At 43.5% G+C, this 21,812-nt stretch overlaps 2 protein-coding genes across 2 annotated transcripts; one reads left to right on the forward strand and one right to left on the reverse strand.

Moving 5' to 3' along the window:
- Nucleotides 1–499: 499 nt before the first annotated feature.
- LOC311342781 (RNA-binding protein MEX3B-like) lies at nt 500–7,962 on the forward strand. Its single transcript, XM_084467605.1, has 5 exons — nt 500–1,242; nt 2,066–2,313; nt 2,474–2,519; nt 3,032–3,816; nt 4,056–7,962. The coding sequence occupies exons 1-5, from the start codon at nt 648–650 to the stop codon at nt 4,476–4,478; spliced, it is 2,097 nt and encodes a 698-aa protein (XP_084323731.1). The 5' UTR covers nt 500–647; the 3' UTR covers nt 4,479–7,962.
- Nucleotides 7,963–9,378: 1,416 nt separating this feature from the next.
- Nucleotides 9,379–19,726, reverse strand: LOC311342724 (mothers against decapentaplegic homolog 4-like). The gene is made up of 10 exons (XM_084467544.1): nt 19,527–19,726; nt 18,368–18,790; nt 17,771–17,945; nt 17,066–17,317; nt 16,475–16,585; nt 15,582–15,632; nt 14,579–14,762; nt 13,506–13,674; nt 12,147–12,285; nt 9,379–12,054 (listed from the first exon to the last, which is right to left on the reverse strand). The coding sequence occupies exons 2-10, from the start codon at nt 18,605–18,607 to the stop codon at nt 11,843–11,845; spliced, it is 1,533 nt and encodes a 510-aa protein (XP_084323670.1). The 5' UTR covers nt 18,608–18,790; nt 19,527–19,726; the 3' UTR covers nt 9,379–11,842.
- Between the last annotated feature and the right edge of the window lie 2,086 nt (nt 19,727–21,812).

The following is a 21,812-nucleotide window of genomic DNA, read 5'->3' on the forward strand; positions in this document are numbered from 1 at the left end:
ATTTGGTTCAAAATTAAATAAATAAATAGATAAATATGGCTGTGAAATAAATAGATGAAGCTCGCTACTTGTGTTGTCTGAGATAGGGCTTACCCTATGACCCATCTATATATGAATGCACCCAATGGAAATGTGCCGTTATGAAATAAATGTGGCATTTAATAAATAAATGTGGGAAATTTAAAAAAAGTAGTTATTTGGATCAACATCCTTTTTAAATAAAAACGTATTCATTTATTTCAATATATTGACTGATTTATATATTTCTATTTATTTGTAGAGATATATTGCCTGATTTATTTATTTCATAGACGTATTTATCTACTTCTTTAATTTAGACTCAAATTATATTCCAAAGATTTGCGCCACTGATTACAATTTTAAAGTATGGTCGACTTTTCTTCATTTTCCTGAAAACCCAAATTACAGCGCAATCTCGCGTAAATTAGTGCCACGGGATTTGGGCAATGTAGTCAAAAGAAGGAGGGAGGAGGTCTGCTCTGCACGAAGGGCTGGCAAGACAAAACAAAAGCCATATATATTACGACGGTAGTAGCAGTTTTATGGAAAACCGTGTGAAGTCGCTTCCACTCTCGATTTAACTATAATCGTATTCATTTTCCCAAATCGCTTTAAAGTGCAACACTATGCCTAGTAGCACGGCTTTGTTGGAAACGGAAGAGGGAGAGTCGGAGGTCCCGCCACCGCTAGTCCATGCTTTCGCCGGCATAGGCCTCGGCGACCAGGGCACGCATAGCCAGACCCCCGAACAAGCCGGTGACAGCTTCCCTCACTATAGCTTTCTCGGTGCAGTTCTAGACCTGAAGCCCCTGTCGATTCATCAATCGATTGAAGAAAAAAATGGTGCAGTAGCGACCGATGAAGAGTCAGAAGTTGCAGTCAACAATGGGAAGGGTAACCTAAATGGGAGTGCTAGCACGCTGCTAGCACAGGCCCACAACCACCACGTATTCCCGGGGCCAGGAGGAGAGTCTGTCATGCCGTCTGGGATTGAACCACCACCGCCCGAAACTATCTTGCTGTACAACGACGATGACCTGGATGACGCGGGTGGCCTACATTCGGCCAACGGGATGATACTTTTGCCGTCGGAAATGTATGGAGGAGAATCAAGTTATGAAATGGAGCAGTCTTTGTTGATGAGGAGAAAAAGCGTCAACACAACTGAGTGTGTGGCCGTGCCGAGCTCCGAACACGTCGCAGAGATCGTTGGCAGACAAGGTTGGTTGTTTTGGAGTCTGCTTTGATCTGTAAATCGTATGTCATTACTCAGGATCTGACTGTATTAATGCGATTGAAATTACATTTGCACAATAAAACGAGTAGTCACTGCAGTTTTAGCCGACACCACCAAGTTATAACTTGGTCAAAGCAGTTTAACGTTAATTAATGGAAAGAAATCTCATTCGAGACGAAACACTATTGATTGACCAATTGTTATCATAAGGAGGTCTGGGTCTCACAATGTCTACTTGTTACATATTTTCTTTCGCCTCGCAAACGTTTAAGATGCAGTCATTTGCGCATTGTGCTCCCCTTGGGTTGCTTTGTCTCTGAAGAAAACATGGACAAATGTTGGTCACCATTGCCACATCAGCCAAAGGATATGTTTAGCTTTGTGACACACTGACGGTATGCTGCTTAAACATCTAACTGTACACGACGAGCCTTAATGGGAATTCCTTAACTACCAACTCTTAACTTGAAGAAATGGGTTGGTTTATATACCATATGCCTTGAAGAGTATGGCTATGTCGGGGTAGTCCCAGTTGGGGGAGGGTAGACAACTCTTTCATGTTGACCACAACAGGAAATGACTGGTGACAAATAGTCACTTCAGCAGTATGTGAGAATCTTTTTAAAAATAGAAAAATGTATATAAACATTGTGGTCGATAATCAGGTTTTCACAAAGAGCATTGATTTCCAAGAGTCACTTGAAATTAATAACGTGTTTCATGCTTACATTTTGAACATGTTCTGTTGGTTCTTTTACTGTTGATGATTTGTATAATTACCTTGACCATGATCTTTCCCTTTCGCAGGCTGTAAGATCAAAGCTCTCCGGGCCAAAACCAACACCTACATCAAAACACCGGTGAGGGGCGACCAGCCTGTCTTTGTTGTAACGGGGCGTAAGGAAGATGTTGCCATGGCTAAGAGGGAGATCTTGTCTGCGGCCGAGCACTTCTCTCTCATCAGGGCCTCTCGGAACAAGACAGGCCCCCTCTCAGTAGTGGCAGGCCCAGGGCTCCCAGGGGCCCCCACCCTCCCCGGCCAAACCACAATTCAGGTGTGTAAAGAAATCTGCCCTGCTTCTATGAGCAGAACGGATATAATATCAATCTATAAATTATTACAGTATACGTTAGATTAGATTACATTTTGAACCTGTATTGCTACTAATACTACCATGTTCTTTGTTCTGCGTTTTATTTTAATGTTCTTCCTAGGTTCGGGTTCCATATCGTGTTGTGGGGCTGGTAGTGGGGCCAAAAGGTAGGTTGATACTTTTTTACGTTGGAGATGGGATTTCTGAATGTGAGACATGGAAGTTCTTTCCTTTTGTCATTACTTGCATACATTACATTATTCATTTTTGTTGCATTCTGGCTTGTATTTAGACTTTGGACATGGCTTGAGACTTCCTTGTCCAGACTTGAGTGAACTCGGTACTCAAGCAAAGTAGACTTTGATCCCGGTGCAACAAAAATAAAAAGAGGCTGAAATGTCCAACAAAGGCTGACAAGATGGGGTTGTCTAAAATGTAAAACCAAATCCATTTTGGTTTGTGTAGGCATTTCTAAAATCCTTGTTATTAAGATTCAAGCCTATCGATATTCCCCAATGATACAATTCCATGAATAAGCCATCAGTATTAGATATAGAAAGTTTTATTTTGACTTCATTCTGGCGTATATTTTGTTGCAAAATGCGTTGAACAAATAGCATGATTTTGGCCCCATCTTTCCACACCAAAACTTCTCGTTTGCTTTTCCTTTTCCTTTCAGGGGCAACCATCAAACGCATTCAGCAGCAGACCCACACCTACATCGTGACGCCAAGCCGGGACAAGGAGCCCGTGTTCGAGGTCACCGGCATGCCGGAGAACGTGGACCGGGCGCGGGAGGAGATCGAGGCGCACATCGCCCTGCGGACCGGCACCTGTGGCGGCATGGAGCTCCCCGGCGTGGACGACAACGACTTCCACTTCAACGGCACCGACGTCAGCTTCGAGGGGCTGTCAGCCGCGGCGGCGGCCGCGGGCATGGGCCACGCCGCGTGGCTTCAGTCGAACGCCGCAGCCACCAGCACTGGCCTGCCCGCTATGGGCGTGACCGGTGGCGGTGGCGGTGGCGGTGGCGGTGGCGGCGGCGGCGGCACTCCGCAAGTAAACGGCAACTTCGGTGGCGGCGTCAAGATGTCTTCCACCTATCGCAACGACAGCTCCAGCTCCCTAGGGAGTGGCTCGAGCTCGGCCGACTCCTTCTACGGCAACGGGAACCTGAACCGCATGGCCGACTTCAGCCCCACCTGCTCGGTCAACGCAAACGCCAACAACAACAACAACGGTGGTGGTGGTGGTGGTGGCGGCGGAGCAGGGGCGAGTTTCTGGTTTGGCGATACTGCTCAACCACTGGGGTCCGAAGAGATGGTTGGCATCGGAGGGGGCGGCCCCGCCTCGGGATTCGATCCCCTTACCATCTCCACTGCCCCGGGCTCCACCCCTCTCCCCCAGCCCCCCATCTGGAGCTCCTATGTGGAACATCAGGCCCATGAGGCCTGCAAAGTTCAGGTTTGTGGGGTTTGCAGTGTATAATATTTCAGTAGTGTTATCGCGTCCCTGTGCCGGTCGTAATGTGTATTTTTTTTATATATTTTTGATAATTTGTAATGAGTAAAAAAAAAGAAATCATTGAAGGGCAGGATCTAGTTGATGTCCTATTATAATAGGTTCCGAAGCCAGTCCAGAAGTGCACCATGCAGTACTTGTGGTCTCTGCGGTAACGCCTCTCCCTCCCTCCCTCCCTCCAGACCAGTCACCCGGGCACCCCGCGCCTCTCGCCCACCTTCCTCTGCACGGATGCCCTGGAGCACCCGCAGGCTCAGCGGGTCCAGCGGGCCTCCCTGGGGTCCACCGGCGTCCCGGATTCCCACCGTTTCTCGGGCTTCGGCCCGGCCTTCTCCTCTTCCAGCGAGAGCACGGCGTCTGCGTCCTCGTCCTCGCCACCCGACTCGTCCTTCCCCTATCGGGCGGCGGTGGCGGCGGCGGCGGCAGGGCGCGGCGTGGAGACCTGTATCCATTGCATGGAGAGCCAGGTAGTGGCGGCCCTGGTGCCGTGCGGCCACAACCTGTTCTGCATGGAGTGTGCCACGCGGATATGCCACGGTCCAGACGCAGTGTGCCCGGTGTGCTTTTACCCAGTCACACAGGCCATACAGCTCCGCAACATGTGATTCCTACCACTTGCCGGCCCTCTCTTACCCCCCCCAGCCCCCTGTCTGTGGTGAGGATCACCTGTGATGTGTGGCTAACGACTGTGGTTCCCTCTTCCCCCCCCCCCCCGCCTCCCTCCCTACCACTTCTAGGCCAAAATTGCAACGGGAGTGTGTGTGTGGAGGAGGGGGTCTCATGAAGCGGGCTGAATATTGGTGACTAAGCGCAGGCATTGAGCGGGAGGGTTGGTCTCAGAGCGCAGGGTAGAGGTACGAGCATCTTTTTATTTCGATGGCCAGGTTGGGTATGGGGAGGGGGGGAGGGGCCATCCTGTACAGGAGCCTGTTATTGTGAAGTCTTCTTCCTAGATTGAATATCGATAAGTGGAGGGGTTAAGACCCTCCCAAGTAGCATTGGGTGGAATGTTTTTTATTAATATTGTTAATATATTTCTTTTTATTCTCCCCGAAAACATTGAATGAATCTATTGGATTTGAGAGCAAACTTTGAGTTCTAAGAGTCCAGGTGATCCTCTAGGTGAAGAACCAAGTTTGTAAGAGCAGTTTGGATTTTGTCATCCGTACATCTCATACGTTTTTGCCTTTTTTTTTCTGTTGCTGCCATCGTTTTTAATGTGTCTTGCGTTGCCCCTCATCCATTGTCCTTTTGGTATTGACCTCGAAGAGGAAGTATAGGGAAGTGTTTACAAAGTCTTGACCAAAAATAACTTGATGTCAACCTATACAAATTTTGCATTAAGATCAAAAGATTATCACAGTCATGGTGGAATCTGAGCCTAAACCGATGGTAGCATTAGCTGTAAAGATGCGCAAGGATCGATTTCTCCTTGCGACAAACTAATGAGTGTTAACAATTGCGCATTGGATAAGTGAGCATAATGTATTCCAGAATGACCACCGAAGCAATGCCAATATGTAAAAGTCCCCTTTTAACTTGATGCCAAAGTGGCTTAAAACCTACGAACATCACTCCAAACTGAAAGTCCAGAAGGGCATCTCCCTTTCCCTCCTAAAACCAAAGGTATGGGGTGAGGTTGATAACTGCTTACTCTGGGGAGTACCCATGGGTTTGACCCTCTTTCACTTCCGCCATGTTGCTTTCCATGGCTTCCTTAAGCTTACACGTCTGTTTACACGTTACTCGTGCCTGATTGCGTTGAGATAAAAGGAGAAACTTTAACTGGTTTTCTGGAAACACAACGGCAATATGTTTTAAACTAATTTGTGGCCTTTTTACGGGACGCCTGCATGTACCACCACAACAGCTCCGTGGTCAGACCTCCGCTGAACAGCGCCCTGAACACAGAGGACCCGAGTCTTATTCTTCTAACATTTTAATTCTTTAACACATTTCTGCAAACTTTTTTTTTTTATTATTCCTTTTTGAAAACACAGATTTGTTTCGCTTAGATCTTAAAATCATTTTATTTTTGAAGATTTTATTTTGAATGTTTACACACTCCTCCCTCTAGCAAGAGCCATTTCAAAAAATATATATATAATTATTGCCGCCTTATTATGGGCATACATTTTATTTTCTTAAGTACGCTTCTGCCATCATCATGCATGTTAACATTCCATATTGCCTGGATTGCGGCCATTTTAATATGTTTACCCTGAATATTGATCGCTTTCCGTGTAAACATCCCACTCCCGGTGACCAGGGGGCTGATGTTCTGCACACATCAGAGTGAAGCGGAGGGGCCATGACACACATCTCTTTGTGCTATGCAGTTGGGTAGCTGGCAGTTTGGTAGAATCAAGGGCATCAAGTTCAGTTCAATCTTGTTGGGTTTTCCCAAATGGTGGCCATTGTTTTTAACCGGGGCCATACCAGGCCTAGATTAGGAAGACACCGCTATGTTTTCTCTTAAGTTACATGATTGCAAGTCGTTTGGCGTACTTTATCAGTATACTATATCCTCGGGTACCTCAGGAGTACTGTAAACACCTAGTGCATGTTGGGTAATTGTAAATCAAACACTTCTTGATTCCTAGATTTGGGCTTCAACTTTCCAGACAGACATTTATTTTATTTTAAACCCAATTCTGTTTATCTCCATTATCATCGGGTCACACTTTAGACAGCTTTACCCATTTTGAACTGACGTAATTATCCTTGCTATTCGACGTAGTGTTTCGTTTGTCACCTTTTCTTTGTACTGCTCTGTGCACCCACACGGCACATTTCTTTTTATGCTTCATTTGCGTCACACTACCATCTTGTCTTTGCTACAAGTTGCCGCAAAATGAACTTGGGTTGTAGTGTCATCCCAAAGTGGTGTCAAGACGCCCACAATGTACATTAAGCCGAGGAGAGGCGACCCTAATCCAGGTTGACACTACACGCGGTTACGTCGTTGGCTGTGGAAGGCTAACGGGGACTTCACTCCAGCAGTAGTGGAGTGTGTGTGGGATAGTATTTGGACGTAATTTAATTGCAATTCTTTTTTGCTTAGATGTCTTGTAGAACATCCCAGCGTTATGAATAATGAGCCGCAACAGTGCAAAAAAGCACCCATTTGCCTTTTTTTTTTTTTTTTCCTTGAAACAACGGAGGTTAATCAAAATGCTCTCTGCCTCTATTCCATTTAGTGAGGCCTTCTGTCCGTCCATTATAGAGGCACAGCTTCGAGGGCTAGGGATGCCCTCTCTCTTCCGATGGAATGCAATATAACCGCTTGCTTGACATGAAATCTGAGTGATGTTTTGTTTTTTCTCCATATGGCTTCTACTTTTATTGCTGTTTAATGACTGATAGAGAATTTATTTTTTATTTTGTTACATTTCATATAGACAAATATAAATATATATATATATATAGATGTATATTAAAATGTTTACAGATGACTTTTTCTGTTTTTGTTACTTTAATCAATGACTAGCAGTGATGAGTTGAAAATCAGTGCAGGAGGCTGCCATTCTATTTGCTTGTAGTCTATATTTCCTTTTTTTTCTTTATTTTTGACAGTATTGATGATGATGATGATAATAATAGTATTGGTAGATGCAGGTTGTTTGAGTGGAAATGGAATGTGCAACACAAGCATGTTTTCATCATGAGCCGCCAATGTAAACGTCACACTGCAACTGTTTGTAAAGGGGCCACGGTTAAGGCCTCTCTTGTCTATACACCACCAAATTTAAGAAAGGTATATTGTACAATTTATGTTAGAGATATATCTATATATGGATATATATAATAATTGAGCTGTACCAACAGTTTAAACGGTTTTTGCTAATTTTACTACATATTTTATGTATATAAGTAGGGGGGAGTCTTATGGCATATAAATTCTTCAAATTAAGTCGGGAGTTTAAAAGCAGACTATATTTTATAATGGCCTCTTAAGTTATTTTGGCCAAAGCACTGATATTATATATTTGCTGTAAAGAGAATTTGAGAGTTTTATTTTTCTGATATTATAGTTACCTAATAAAGACGGTTTCATTTAAAGCCATCTCAGAATATGTATGTTGTTGTGATTTATACATGGAAAATATCACCCCATCTTGCAAAATATGCAACCAATTAAATGTATATTTCAGGTTATTACAACTGCAAATAAAGCCGGAACCAGTGTGACCATATACCATTACAGATGGTCTAACACTCAGCCATAGATCTTATTTTTGCCCATTTCCTCAATAAATTGGCTCCATTAAGACTGCATTGCAAGTTGTACAGTATCTCCCCCTCTCCACATGGGTTATCCCTGTAACGCATTTGTCCCAAGTTCAGTTTAAATGTGACTTCCATGTGTGCATGGGATCAAATACAATTTTATTTAGAGTGTTTTTCTTGCAGAATGTTAATACAAAGTAGTTAAAAAGCTGATACGATAAAACATGTAAGTAAATATAACCTCACAAAATAAAGCTGTGAGGGGATTAAACAAGGATTCTGAGAAAGATTCTGTTTAAAGTCAGACGGATCAATGCAGGTTATCTCAGAAAGATTAACCAGAGACTCTAAAATGAATCAATAGGGATGATGAAGCAAAAGGATGGGCTGGAAGTGTTTTGTTTATCAAAAACATGACACAAATCATTAATTTGAACACTATTTCTAACCTTTAAAATTGATGTTGATCATGCCATAGCTACATGAAGCCTAACAAAAATACATTCTGCATTTATAATAGGGTTGAAGAAAAGATGAATAAATTTGTTCTTTTCAGGGAGTTTTTCCTTCTGTTTTCAAACTTTACCAATGTATTCCAATGGTGGGTAAACACAAGTCCAATCACATGCTTGAGAGCAGCTCTGGTTGGTCACCAGGAGGCTTGCTAGAGGGGCTGCAAAAATGGGATGAACATTGAACCGTGAAAGAGGATCAGTTGATGCTTTCAGGCATTGTTTTAAACACTGTCAAACGGATCTGACCAAATCTGGAGCCAAGCTGCCCCTGGATTAACAAGAGTGGTGTTCATCTTAAGGAACCAGTACATGTCAGCTTTGGATTTGCCAAAGAGCACTCATGTAGACCCTTTCAAAGTTGGATTTATGCTACTTTTCTTGTGACAGCTACTTCTATAGACCCTTTTCACATTGGTATCGTCGTAGGATAAAGACAGGTGTAACTCATTACACTTATTATGGACCTGCCCTTTTTATGTTCCAGGCCCAGATAGTGAAGGAGTTCAGGTCAGTCTACTCCCTGTGCCCTGGTACATGAAAGTAGCAGACCCGTAATGCTGTTATGAAGGACCTGTGTTTATCCTATAATGACTCCTCTGAGAGAAGGTCTATTGATGCTTTGGTAGTAGTAGCAGCACTGGTCCTTTTGGATAAAAGCGTCTGCAACAATCTAAACATACATCGCAATATCTGCATGGAAGAAAGGGGAAACCGATCACCTTGTATTCATTTGCAAAATAATTGAAGGATCACAACAAGGTAGAATGTCAAGCCATTTTTATTAAGGAGTTTCTCACATAAGAAATACAGTTAAACTCATTTTTGCAATTGACGAGTCACCACAAGGCTGTTTTTACAGGCTCCCATTTCATATTTGCAAGTCATACAAAACCTGTCAACTTAAGAGTCCAATAGCAGATATCTGGTCATTTCTCTACATGTCATCCAGCAAATGTTATCTCACACATATCCTGAAAAAGAAAATCCTGTTTGGTTGCTTCTTCAATGCATCATTACACAGAGCAAAATGTAAATCGTGGTCTTAATCCTCTGATTCCAAGTCCACCACAGCATTGCAAACTGCCAACAAAACATAAAGGAAAGTTTGATGGCCAAAAAGATGAAGAAAAACCTCCAGTAAATAGGAATACCTACATGTGCTTTTGATTCCTAAAATAAAAAGTGGTCAAACTTCCCCAACATACAGGTGTATCACCAAATCTGACCATATAACCAAATTATTTAACTCAACTGCAGAATCCATGATGTAAAGAATCAAGGCAGTAGGTGATTACAAAAAAACAACTGCGGTAGGAACTGTTTGTTTAATCGGGACGGGAAGGTAAAACCAGGAATACAGTTGAGACACTTTTCATTGTTACACCTGGTTGATTAATGGTACCGCCTGGGGTTTGGTATACAAGATGTTAATTAAAACATATTGTATAATTTCATGCAAATATTTACAGAAAAAAAACCTCCAAGAAAACAGGTTATTTACATGAAGAAAAAAAAGGCTACTCAGAATATAAAATAAAAAAGGTGAAAATGTAGACCAGGATGAAGGTGTCACTAGTGTCATATCTGCATACGTTTAGCAATTTTAGTTTCCAAACTCAAATCAAACTCAAACCTAGATCCTTAATTTATTTTCCTCAAGAGGAAATTACTGAATGTTAAAGATATTAAAACAAAGAAGAAGAAAATAAAGTGCCAAAAACGAAACACCAATTGGTGTAGTCCTAAGGTATTTTATATTTATCAGTAGACCAGGATAATACCTATACAGAAGCAAACTTGAATGCCTTGCGATTAAGTTAAAATATCAAAATCCTTAAATAAGATTCCAATGTTAAAATCCAGTTCTATGGGACATCTTCAGTGCACTAACTGGTTGATGGGAAAGATCAACAGCATACATCAGTGACATTCAGTAAGCAAATAAGTTTTGTGGCATTTCTTAAACACTGTAAAAAAATGGTTAAACACAATTCATTTAGCATTGTCTAAAATCTTATTCTTGCCCAATTTCAAATAGAAAGGAGTGTTCACCTTCAATATAGCCAAAGAAAAGAAGCGGAAGCAGTATAAATCTTTATACAAACCAATGTGAATGAATTACTGATTTAAAGAAAAACTAAATATCACAGCGACAGTGCAATCTCTGATGTAACATAGTTCATAGCAACCGTTGTTCTGATTGGCTTAAATTATGGCTAATTAGAGCCAAAGAGAAACAGCAATGTCAGGACACTTCTATACCCATTTCTACGCAATTGTTTGTCCAAACGATTTAGTGAACTGATTCAATGGTGATACGATCAGAGCATTTAAAAAAAAAATGTGCTTGGGATAAGTCACTCACTAAACATTGTGTCTGTCATCAGCATTTCATCTAATAACCACATATTGGGACTCTTTGACAATGCGGGATTCAGTTCAAATAATGCAATAGTTCCAAACTACCAGGTGTAAAACAATGACCATTTACAGTTTTGAATAATCCAATCTAGGCCTAGAGCTAAGAACTGTATTTATTGTATGTTATCAGACCGGGAGAAGGTGACACAGGATGGCTCTGGAACTCCTGATTGTTCCCTGATCCCACTTGGACCAGAGGTGGAGAGTCAGCCTCCGTCAACTGGCTTTTACCAGAACGAGGGAGTCGTCCTTGTCTGGTCCTGTGAATACTGATTGTCAAAATTAACTAGATATAGTTACATCCAGGAACTACCATACCGTTTAATTATTTTTAGTTCACTGTATCATAATATAAGGAAGTCCGTAGGCTGTAATACAGCCGGAGCTAATTTAAGTCACTCCTGATATCCTTAGTATGTCCAGTTTAGCATTCCCGTCGACATCTATCAAAAATAAATGTAAATTTGACTTTCACATGTAGGCCTGTTGCCCATGGCTCAAGTTTCCCTGTGTCTCTGCTTTCCTAAGAAAAAGGGTTAGTCCCAAAGAAAGATTTAGGACCAAGAAAAGCCTCTCCATCAACCGTTGCAAGGCGGTGGATTCTGTAGTGTGACAGCACGACTGATACTGTTCAGGGGGCCCTTGGCTCCTCCCCCTCAAAAGGGAGTCCTTTATACAAAAAGAAAACAAAGGTTCTGTTGTAAACCGCTGTGTGTGTGTGTGTGTGTGTGTGTGTGTGTGTGTGTGTGTGTGTGTGTGTGTGTGTGTGTGTGTGTGCGTGTGCGTGTGTGCGTGTGCGCGCCTCAGTCCAGGGGTTGTGGGTCAGCGATGGGCATGGTGTGCAGCACCTCGTCCAGCAGCTGCAGGGCCCGGTGCAGGTGGATCTCGATCCAACACGGGGTCTCCTTGATGCTCTGTCGCGGGTAGTCGGGGCCCCAGCCCTTCACGAAGCTCATCCGGAGGATGCACAGGCGCCGCAGGTCGTCCACCCCGATCCCTGCTGCCGCTGACAGACCTGGACGGGGAGACGGGAACACGGTTGGAGGGCTGCGCGGTTACACCGTCGTTCAGGGTGTGTGAGTGAGTGAGTGGGAGTCTTTTGCGTACTGATGGCGGGGGCGATCCCTCCGACCGACCCAGGCCCCGGGATGTTTCCCGCCACGGCGGCGGCCTGGGCGGCGGCGGCTGCCTGTGCTGTAGCGGCCTGCTGCTGCATCTGCCTGTGGCACTGGCGCAGGTCAAACACCTGACAGGGAGAGGAACACACACACACACACACACACACACACACACACACACACACACACACACACACACACACACACACACACACACACACACACACACACACACACACACACACACACACACACACACACACACACTTAGGTCGGCTGGAATTCTGATGGTCCGCCTAGCTTGTGATGGTTTGTGTTCATCAACATTAGGGCTATGACTTTTGCCCAAAAATCATATTCGAAGTTTGTTTGTTAATATTAATATTCAAATATGTATTATTATAAAACGGGTGGTTTAAATCAAGCGATCTGATTGGTTCCTAACTGTCGTATAATTGGCATATACATAACTGTTATGACGTCCAATCAGTTTGGAGAGTTCTGTATCACGCCGCACCTAACTTTAACTGTTTATTTATTTATAAAAGTAATAGCATAGTTCACTGAAGCCTAAACATATGTTGATTGATGGAGAGGGTGAAAATGTTGTAAAGCAATAGGCACACGGTGAGTGAACTCGATAGTAGGCTAAATTGCTGGCGAAGGGTTGGAATTATCTTTTCATCTTTAAGGGGGTCTCTCTATCTCAGAAAAAAAGTTGGCGCACCGCGCACATAGCCTTACCATGGGCAAAAGCGCCAGTATTCGTAACCTCTTCTTTAAGTTCTACATACTTTTTGCAACCACTGCCTCTTTCCCTTGACATTTAGTTTTCACCTGACATATGCGACAGATGTAATTAAGGCAACCTGGTCTCACAGGAATCCGTGAAATGAGTCGGTCTACGTCCCGTTTACAAAAAAAGAATGCCCATAAAAGGTTTGAATATTAAGGGATGCCTAATATTCGTTTGAATTATATTATTGTTGAATTATAATTATTTTTAATATTCAAATTATATTCGAATAATAAGTTCGGAGTCAAAGCCCTAATCAGCATCAACGGCCCAAATTGGTCTTTTTTGTTTTTCTTATGCATGTCTGGAACTGTACTCGACGCTCTGTGATGTTTAGTAAGTTATAGGGGTGTTATTTTCAAATCAATCATTTCAATGATTGATTTGGTATAAATGATATGAATGATTCTTATATTGATTTAATAATAATATCAGAACCCTTTTTGGGGAACTCATTCCTCCGTATACGATGTGGCAGATGAGTAACACGGCGAGCGTCAGAGGGCTGCGTCAGAGCAGCGCCCCAGCAGGGCGCGCCCCCGGACCACTCACCTTGATGTACGCGCTGGGATAGATCTTGTGCACGGCGTCCCCGGGGGCACGCCCCGCCTCTCTGTCCAGGTAGTAGCTCTGCACGAACACGGCGTGGTCGCTCAGGCAGCGCACCCAGACGTCTCCTTCGCCTTTACACTCCAGCTGCACTCCCTTACCGATGTGGAGCCTGGGAGGACACAGGGACAAGTAGGAGAAGTAAAGGAAAAAAGAAGGGACGGTATAGGGCAGTGGTTTTTAACCTGCGTACTGCCGCAGTACCCATGTGCAAGGCTAGTTGTACCATGAACTCTTGATTTAATACATTACAATGTGGTTCTGTTTACAATATACTATTTGCTTCATTGTTATTCCACATAATGCAAGTCCTTGCTCTAAGTGATATTTTGGAGAAATAAATTCCCCATCTGACTTTTATGGACCTCTATCTGTGTGGTACTTTATGAGAGATTGCGTGTGTGAAATATTCATGAATCCCATTAAAATAAAGAAGGTGTGTTACTGTTTTCATTACCCTACGATTTTAAGTTGGAGGGGCTTGAATTTGTGTTTGGGATCATGATGTGCCCAATAAAAGGTTGGGAAAAGCTGGAATAGGGGATGGAAGTACAGAGTAGTAAGGGGGACAATTCCCAACTCAACCAACTTGGCAGCGGGCGCTGTAGATTTCATTAGGAATGCAGACAGACACAGGAAGACTTCAAGATCCCTCACCCACATCTATTGGATGCCGACTCCATTAGAGAGCAAGACTGACTTCACTAAGCTAAGCACATAATGGCGGCCATTAGTGGATCATCCCAAAAAAAAAAATTGAAATTTTCCAATTATTTTCTGAATCATCAATGACAGGCATTGTTTGTGTTGCATTGTTAAAATATATTTGACACAGATGGAATTATTAAGTACAAGTTAGGCATCATTAATGTACTCCAATGAAACTTGAATATCCCCCCCAAAACATAATATGTGCTTAGTAATAACATTTCCAGATGAAAAAGAAGAAGATTTCTTTGAACTTGCAGAAGACCAATTGCCTACTGGATGTGGAGCGTGCCGGGCAGGGGGCCTACCTGGCTCTCTCGATGGCCTCGGTCCGGTGGACGTTGCTGAGCTGGCCCAGGCAGAAGCGATCCCCACCGGAGGGGTCCACGTAGCCGTCCACCGTCACGACAGGGCAGGAGGAAGGCACCTTGAACGTCTCCCCCACCTGCACGTCCATCTCAAAGTAGGCGATGGAGCACCAGTAGTCAGGGGCTGGGAGAACGCGTGGAGTGTCATTCGGCATATCATACAGTACATCTGTCATTTGAATCACTAGATTAGATCGTGAAGGAATACAACAAGATGCTAGCCAGCTACCTGTGATTTATATAAGGATTGTGATTTATATAAAAGGTCTTTATATTTTAAAGGGCGTTATGATAAACAACCTTCACCTTTTCCCAGCACCAATGTGGGTTTAAACAACTTAAAAACACAGAACTACACTGGCCTTAGATTTGACCACAGAGTAGGCCAGGAAATTCAAACACGGGGAGCTGATCCTTTCCCAGCAAGATACATCTCATCATCCTCTGTAATGGAGCTTAATGATAGGAGAACCATTAAACCTCTCCGGAATACAAGTTCACGTATTGAAGCACCACCAGTGTGGTTGTGAAACTAGACCCTGGGTGTCCACACCTCTCGTCTTAACGTCTGAGATATTGGCAACTTTCAGATCTCTAGGAAAAGGAGGCCATACGCCCATTTGAACCTTTAACACACATTTAAACTGCAATGTCCCCCAACATGAAATGCTCAGGAGAAAATAAACATATAGAGGAGAACATAAAAACCCCAGACAGAAAGGACCCCTATGGGATCAGATCCTGGACTTGGGACACGGGACCTGGGGTCTGAACCAGATGGAGGACTTTTCCATGTATGTAATGTTAAAATAAGGGAGATTGTTCTCCTTATTCTATGCAGCATTGGAAGGGGGAACATTACACAAAAAATACTGGTGGCAACACTGGTTTTCCACTCTCATGAACTGTTAGGCATGGCTTAAGGGTCAATGCGATACCTTACCTGGGTGGTTGGATATGGGAGGCTGGAAGGCTAGCTCATTATGCACCGGCCCTAGGAAAGAAGAGTCAGGTTTTATCTTTTAATATTATAATTGACATTAAACTAGGTTTGACCTTGAATTTTCAATAGAAATACATGAAGTCAACTTGGATGGGAGGATGGATGGGGCTAAATGAGCGATACCACAGCATTGCTTGGCTTCTAGAAGGAAAAACCCATGAGTTATACAATGTTTTGTTGTGGGGGTGGGGGATTGACTCAGTCTTCGGAGTAAATTAAAGACGATCCTAAAAGGTAAAATGCAAACTGTCAACAGGAGCGGTCATATCAAACCATTTGCACTGGGAAAATGATTCTCCCTTGATACTCTAGTGTATTTTCGCTGTTCTATTCAATTGAATGGGGATGCATTTCATTGCGCTGGAACGATCATTCACAGCATCATCTATCAGTCAGAACGCTCTGTCTCCACAGAGACCGCCACCGTTTTTTTTTTATACTGAGTATTTAGCCTATATTAGTATATTATAAGAGTATAGTAAGCAAAGTGTACCATGCTGAGGTGTTGAATACTGACATTTTGACATGAATGGAAAGACATACTGTCCTCCTTTTGTGAAAAGTGAATTTGTTTGTAGAGGCGTTTAGTAATTTAGCAGAGGCGCTGCGTCTCGCCTACAGACAGCTGTGGGAAACCCTGATGAGCCTATGATCATTTCTAACAGTTTTAACCACACAAAAGTGAGCAACATATCCCGACACCTTTACATTGTACCAATCCTCACAAAAGGTTTCCCCTTTTCACAATTTGACCACTATCGCACAAAATAGTTGAACCCTTTTCCATATAAACCCAGTGTGTGTTTGGCGGATCTATAGTGTGTGCGACCTACAGTAGGGCCCAGGATGCGGCATAGGGGGGTGGTGCTGGAGATGGCCGTTGGTGTGGTGGGGGGGCATGTTGCTTGGGAAGCTGCTGTTCCGAGGCCAGCTGGTGTTTGCATCTATGGGAGCAAGAGATGTCTGTTGAGAACTCACAAACGCATGACCAAAACACAAACATTACCCAGAAAAAAATACGCCATCAAAATACAAAAACACTGCCAAGGCGCTCTTTATGATTTGTTGGATGGGACTTTAAATATAATATGGATCTCGATAGTCTAGCTTGAACTTGACTTCTACTGAAAGTTTTTTGGGTTTAAACCCAAATCTCTGCATGCTACATGTATAGGCATGCTTAAGCAAGATACCTCACCGCAAACTCCATCTAAATATAACTGACTGCTAAATGACCATACAATGAATGAATGACCAGCACAAAGTATTCTGTGGACCTATCACACACACACACACACACACACACACACACACACACACACACACACACACACACACACACACACACACACACACACACACACACACACACACACACACACACACACACACACACACACTCTGCTGCCATATTTGTATCTTACTCCCGGCTCCAGCTGTGATGGCGGGGAAGGAGGACGAAGCGGAGGTGGAGGCCTCGGACAGGGGGAGCAGAGCCGGGGAGCCGAAGGCCTCGGAGGGGCCCGGGCGGCTGCCAGAGGGGGGGTGCTGGATGGTCTGAATGGAATGGCCCCCATCCATGGAGGGCAAACTGGGCGGAGAATCAAAGTCATACTCGTCTTTAACCATGAGCCCTGAGCTGGGGCCAGAGCTCGTCAGAGTCAGCCCTGACAAGTCTGAAAACCAAGACCAGAAAGCACATGTCAATGGGAAAGCTTGGCTACAGCGGGGTAGAGGTGCCACGTCACCTTACACAACGCTGAAACCTGTATACTTAACAGAAGACTGAACACAATAATTTGAACAAACAGATCATTTTTGTTCCTTGCAGTATTTGGTTCAACTACTAATACAATCTCTGCAGGATACATTTTAAAGCTGCATTGAACTGAAATACTGATGTGAATATACTTTAGTATGACTAATGTAAAATGTCATACACTGTAGCATTTTACATGAACACAATTGTAAAAGGAATTACTTCAAAATCTACATTTCACACACAAATCTGTAATTATTTTGGACAGGGAACACACAAACGGTGATCCTGAAGTTTAAAAGTGTTTAAAAACGACCCACTCACACAAAACATGCAATAGACATATAATAATATTGAGAGCACGGCTCACCTATGCCCGGGGAGACCACCCGCTCATAGTGATAGGGGTTGACGCAGACATTGTCGCACTTGAGGTCAAAGGCAAATTGACAGTACTTGACGTGCTTCAGCTCATTCTTGTGCAGGTCGGGCCATCGCCACAACCTGGCGTAGATCACATGCGGGAATCCTTTACGTCCAGCCACCTGGATGGAAACCAACCAAGGGTCAAATGGGGGGACACAAGATTCAAATGAAGAACAACCCACAGAGGATGGGTGTATCCATGGCCAAGATTAAACTCCAAAACTGTGGTTCCCTTTGTCCCTTGATGCGTATTCACACATCTATATATGTATAGCTCATTCTTCAAATCAGTAAAACATTGTCCAAGAATACGGGTCAGGAATTGAACAATTACTCAATAAACACAACAAAGTTTATGAAGTTGAGTATATAGACCCGAGTATGTGCATTGGTTTATTCATGACCTCATTGATATAGTGTCCCGCATACTGCATGAGCAAAACAACAACAAACATTATTTGCATGTAGTGCGTTATGACAGTATTAGCTGATTGCCATGGCATCAGCTAATGGGGATCCTTTAAATAAACAAGTTCCTCACCTGAAGCCGTCCATCGAGTGTCCGTTGGATCGTAACACACTTGCTAGGGTGCGCGCCATTTGTGGTGATGGCTGTGATAAGGGAGTCCAGCTCATCCTTCTTCTCTTTCAGTTTCTTAACCAGGCTCTCGATGGCTCGCTTAGCAAATGTCTCGCTTTCACCTCCCTGCCTATGGCACATCAGGCTGTGCACGATGCTCAAGCATGCGTCATTGCTTGTAGGTGTGTTGGTGATGGACATGGTGACCTTTGCGCGGCCTTAGCTCTATACTGAAGAGAATGGATGACTATTGATATTTGTCCTGTTTAGGCTATCAGGCATCAGTTGATGAACACGGGGAGTTGACGCAGCATTTCAGAGAAGGTGGTGGTTTTTAAAAATGTTGCACTCATCGCTGGCTAAATGCCAGAGTCGGTAGTTGGTCTGAAAAGAGGAAAATAACCAAAGTTGGTGATAGTATATACATATCCAATCCAAGAAGGTAATAGTGTTTTAAAATAATATTCTAGCTACACAAACGTTAGAAATAAATGTATAAGTCTAGGTTAATAAAGTAAATACACACACACACACACACACACACACACACACACACACACACACACACACACACACACACACACACACACACACACACACACACATATCTCTGACGCTTACTTTCTGGCTTGGTTAATATGAATCCAACACATGTTTACTATACAATCACTGGCACCAATGCAAACCCACAATGTGCGAGGAGACAAGACAAGTTTTACGAGAACTATGAACTAGAGACGAACTTTCGAGATGAACTTTATCAATCTTCAGCTCCACATTAGTAGTATCCTCTGTTGTAAAGCCTACAAAGCAACTACTCTCAATAACAACATACTGACAATTTCACTAAATGCATATGACGGCATTAGCTTATGATGCTAAAGTGATAACAGGCTAGGTTAGCTAGCGAGTTTAGTGTTGACAAAACTCATACAAACAAACACGTGACTGCATTGACTGTGCTTGCTACACATACACTCATGTTGTTCTTGACAGTGGTCGAAGAGCTAGATGCCATTCCTAAATGCAGACGTTTTTGTTTCTGTATAATTAGGCCAAGAACATAGTTAGCTGGTTGCTAGTTAGCTGGGAGCTAGCCCCTTCTCCGCTAATATGTTACCGTGCGCTCGAGGCTGGGGTGGGTTGTCAGATCACGCAGGTTGTGTCTCTGGCGTTATCCACACACATTCTCCAGTAGGCAACGTGAAGAAAAATGAAGTGCCACAGAACGGAACTCGTACATCCTCAAGCCTGTTGTGGGAACAGGAAAAGGCATAACATTTACGATTTGTGTGTTTAAAATTGCTTTGCTGTCACTTGGGGTACTACAGATTCCGACAATGGCGCGCTGCGCATGGGCAACGTGGAGCGAGAGATTGTGGCATTGCTGGGCTACTTCATTTATTTCGGAATTCTGGCCAGCAAAGTAAATGAATAATGGCTATAAGTATTTTAAGAAGTGCAGACTCACACACACACTCTCTCTCTCTCTCTCTCTCTCTCTCTCTCTCTCTCTCTCTCTCTCTCTCTCTCTCTCTCTCACACACACACACACACACACACACACACACACACACACACACACACACACACACACACACACACACACACACACACACACACACACCATCGGCGATCACTCCACTCGGAGTAGAGTATGATGGTCCTCCTGGGGTATCCTTCTTGTGGGTCCTCAGATGGCTAAAGAGGCCAATTCTGGAGCCACAAACTTTATAGTTACTTTAAAGTTCATCCATGCCCACACTGTGTGGGCATGGATGTGAGGTGCCAGGGGTAGGGTATGGGGGGCCTGTTTGGTGGTGAACCTCTCCTTCCTTTGCTGCTGCTTGAGTTTTGCAGCCTGTCGGAGTTGGTCCTCATAGAAAGTGGCACCTTCTTGCAGGCAGTTTCTCCAGGTGGATCTGTGTCGTGCAGTATCCTCCCAGTTTAAACTGTTAATGTTGAATTTTTTGAGGTTTGTCCTAATATTGTCCTTGTAGCGCTTTTTCTGGCCTCCAGGTGCACGATGGCCAATTGAAAGCTGAGAGTAGAGGACCTGCTTTTGGGAGTATCAGGCATTCGCATGACGTGGCCTGTCCATTGCAGCTGGTGCTTTGTGATAATGGTGCTGATGCTGTGTATGTTTGCATCATCCAGGATGCTGATGTTTGTCTGCTTCTCTTCCCAGCTGACAAGCAGGATTTTTCTGAGGTGTCTCAGATGGTAGGACTCACACACACACACACACACACACACACACACACACACACACACACACACACACACACACACACACGTATTAGTAATACATGTTTGAATCCTGATAGGGAAATTCAGGTGTTGAAATTCAAAAACGGACAACATACGTACAATTCTTATTCTTATTATGGGCGTGAGAGGGTTTTAGTTACATACATTATATATTTTCTCCTCTCTCTCATCTCCCCCAACCTTTCTAACAGCAGAGGGCAGTATCCACCAGTTTACCAACCTAGCACGGAGGAATCTCCCCCCATCTGATTGAGATCATTCAAATCAATATAATGTGCGGTAGGTAGATCCGAGAGTTGTACAGAGAGAGACTGCTGAAAAGGGTGAAAGTAAATATAACATTTTTAAAAATTGTTTCAGTGCAACTGGACCAATCACAGAAAATAAGCCCTGAATGAGCAAATCACGGAAATGAAGCCCTGATTCAACACATGACACGTAATATCTCTTACATTATTACAGCATCTTTAACATAAATTATATATAAAAAAATATAATATATACTTTTCCTAGAGTAGTTGAAATGGCTTTACACCAACCACCATAATACAGGTTGAATTGGAGTGGTTGGACAACCTTTTAGTTTGTCACTTAACCTTCCTCCAGTGTTTGAGGAGATTGGACAGATTTAGAAAAAATCATAAATATTGTGCTTTTCATCTGATTGCCTCAAGACCTTTTGTCTTCAACAGTATGCCACCACCACTCCGGTTGAATTTTGAGAGGTTTAGTCAACTTTGTCACACCTGTGTTCCGGGTCCCAAATGACCGTCTGGAAGTGCATGGGTAAAATATATATTATGTTCATCAAGAAGATGGAAAACCTCCCCATACACACACCCACTCACTCACACATCCACAACCCCCCCCCCCCCCCCCTCACCCTTTAATCCATCAGTGAGGGCTCTTACGTCAGCCGATCCACTGGTTGACACCTAATGGGTGTCAGGTTGTATTTATGTTGTATGTATAACATTCAAATAATATTGGCTTTGGTAAAAGTAGGCAATGCTGTAGTTGGTTGCACTGTTTTAGCCGTATAACTGGTATTGCATTGGATGTTCCAAGATAAACTTACAAACAGGAGACAGAATGATGAAAGCTGTGTGTGCAAACACTAACTCACACACACACA

Source organism: Micromesistius poutassou (assembly GCF_964030765.1).
Source record: "Micromesistius poutassou genome assembly, chromosome: 5".
Taxonomy (NCBI): domain Eukaryota; kingdom Metazoa; phylum Chordata; class Actinopteri; order Gadiformes; family Gadidae; genus Micromesistius; species Micromesistius poutassou.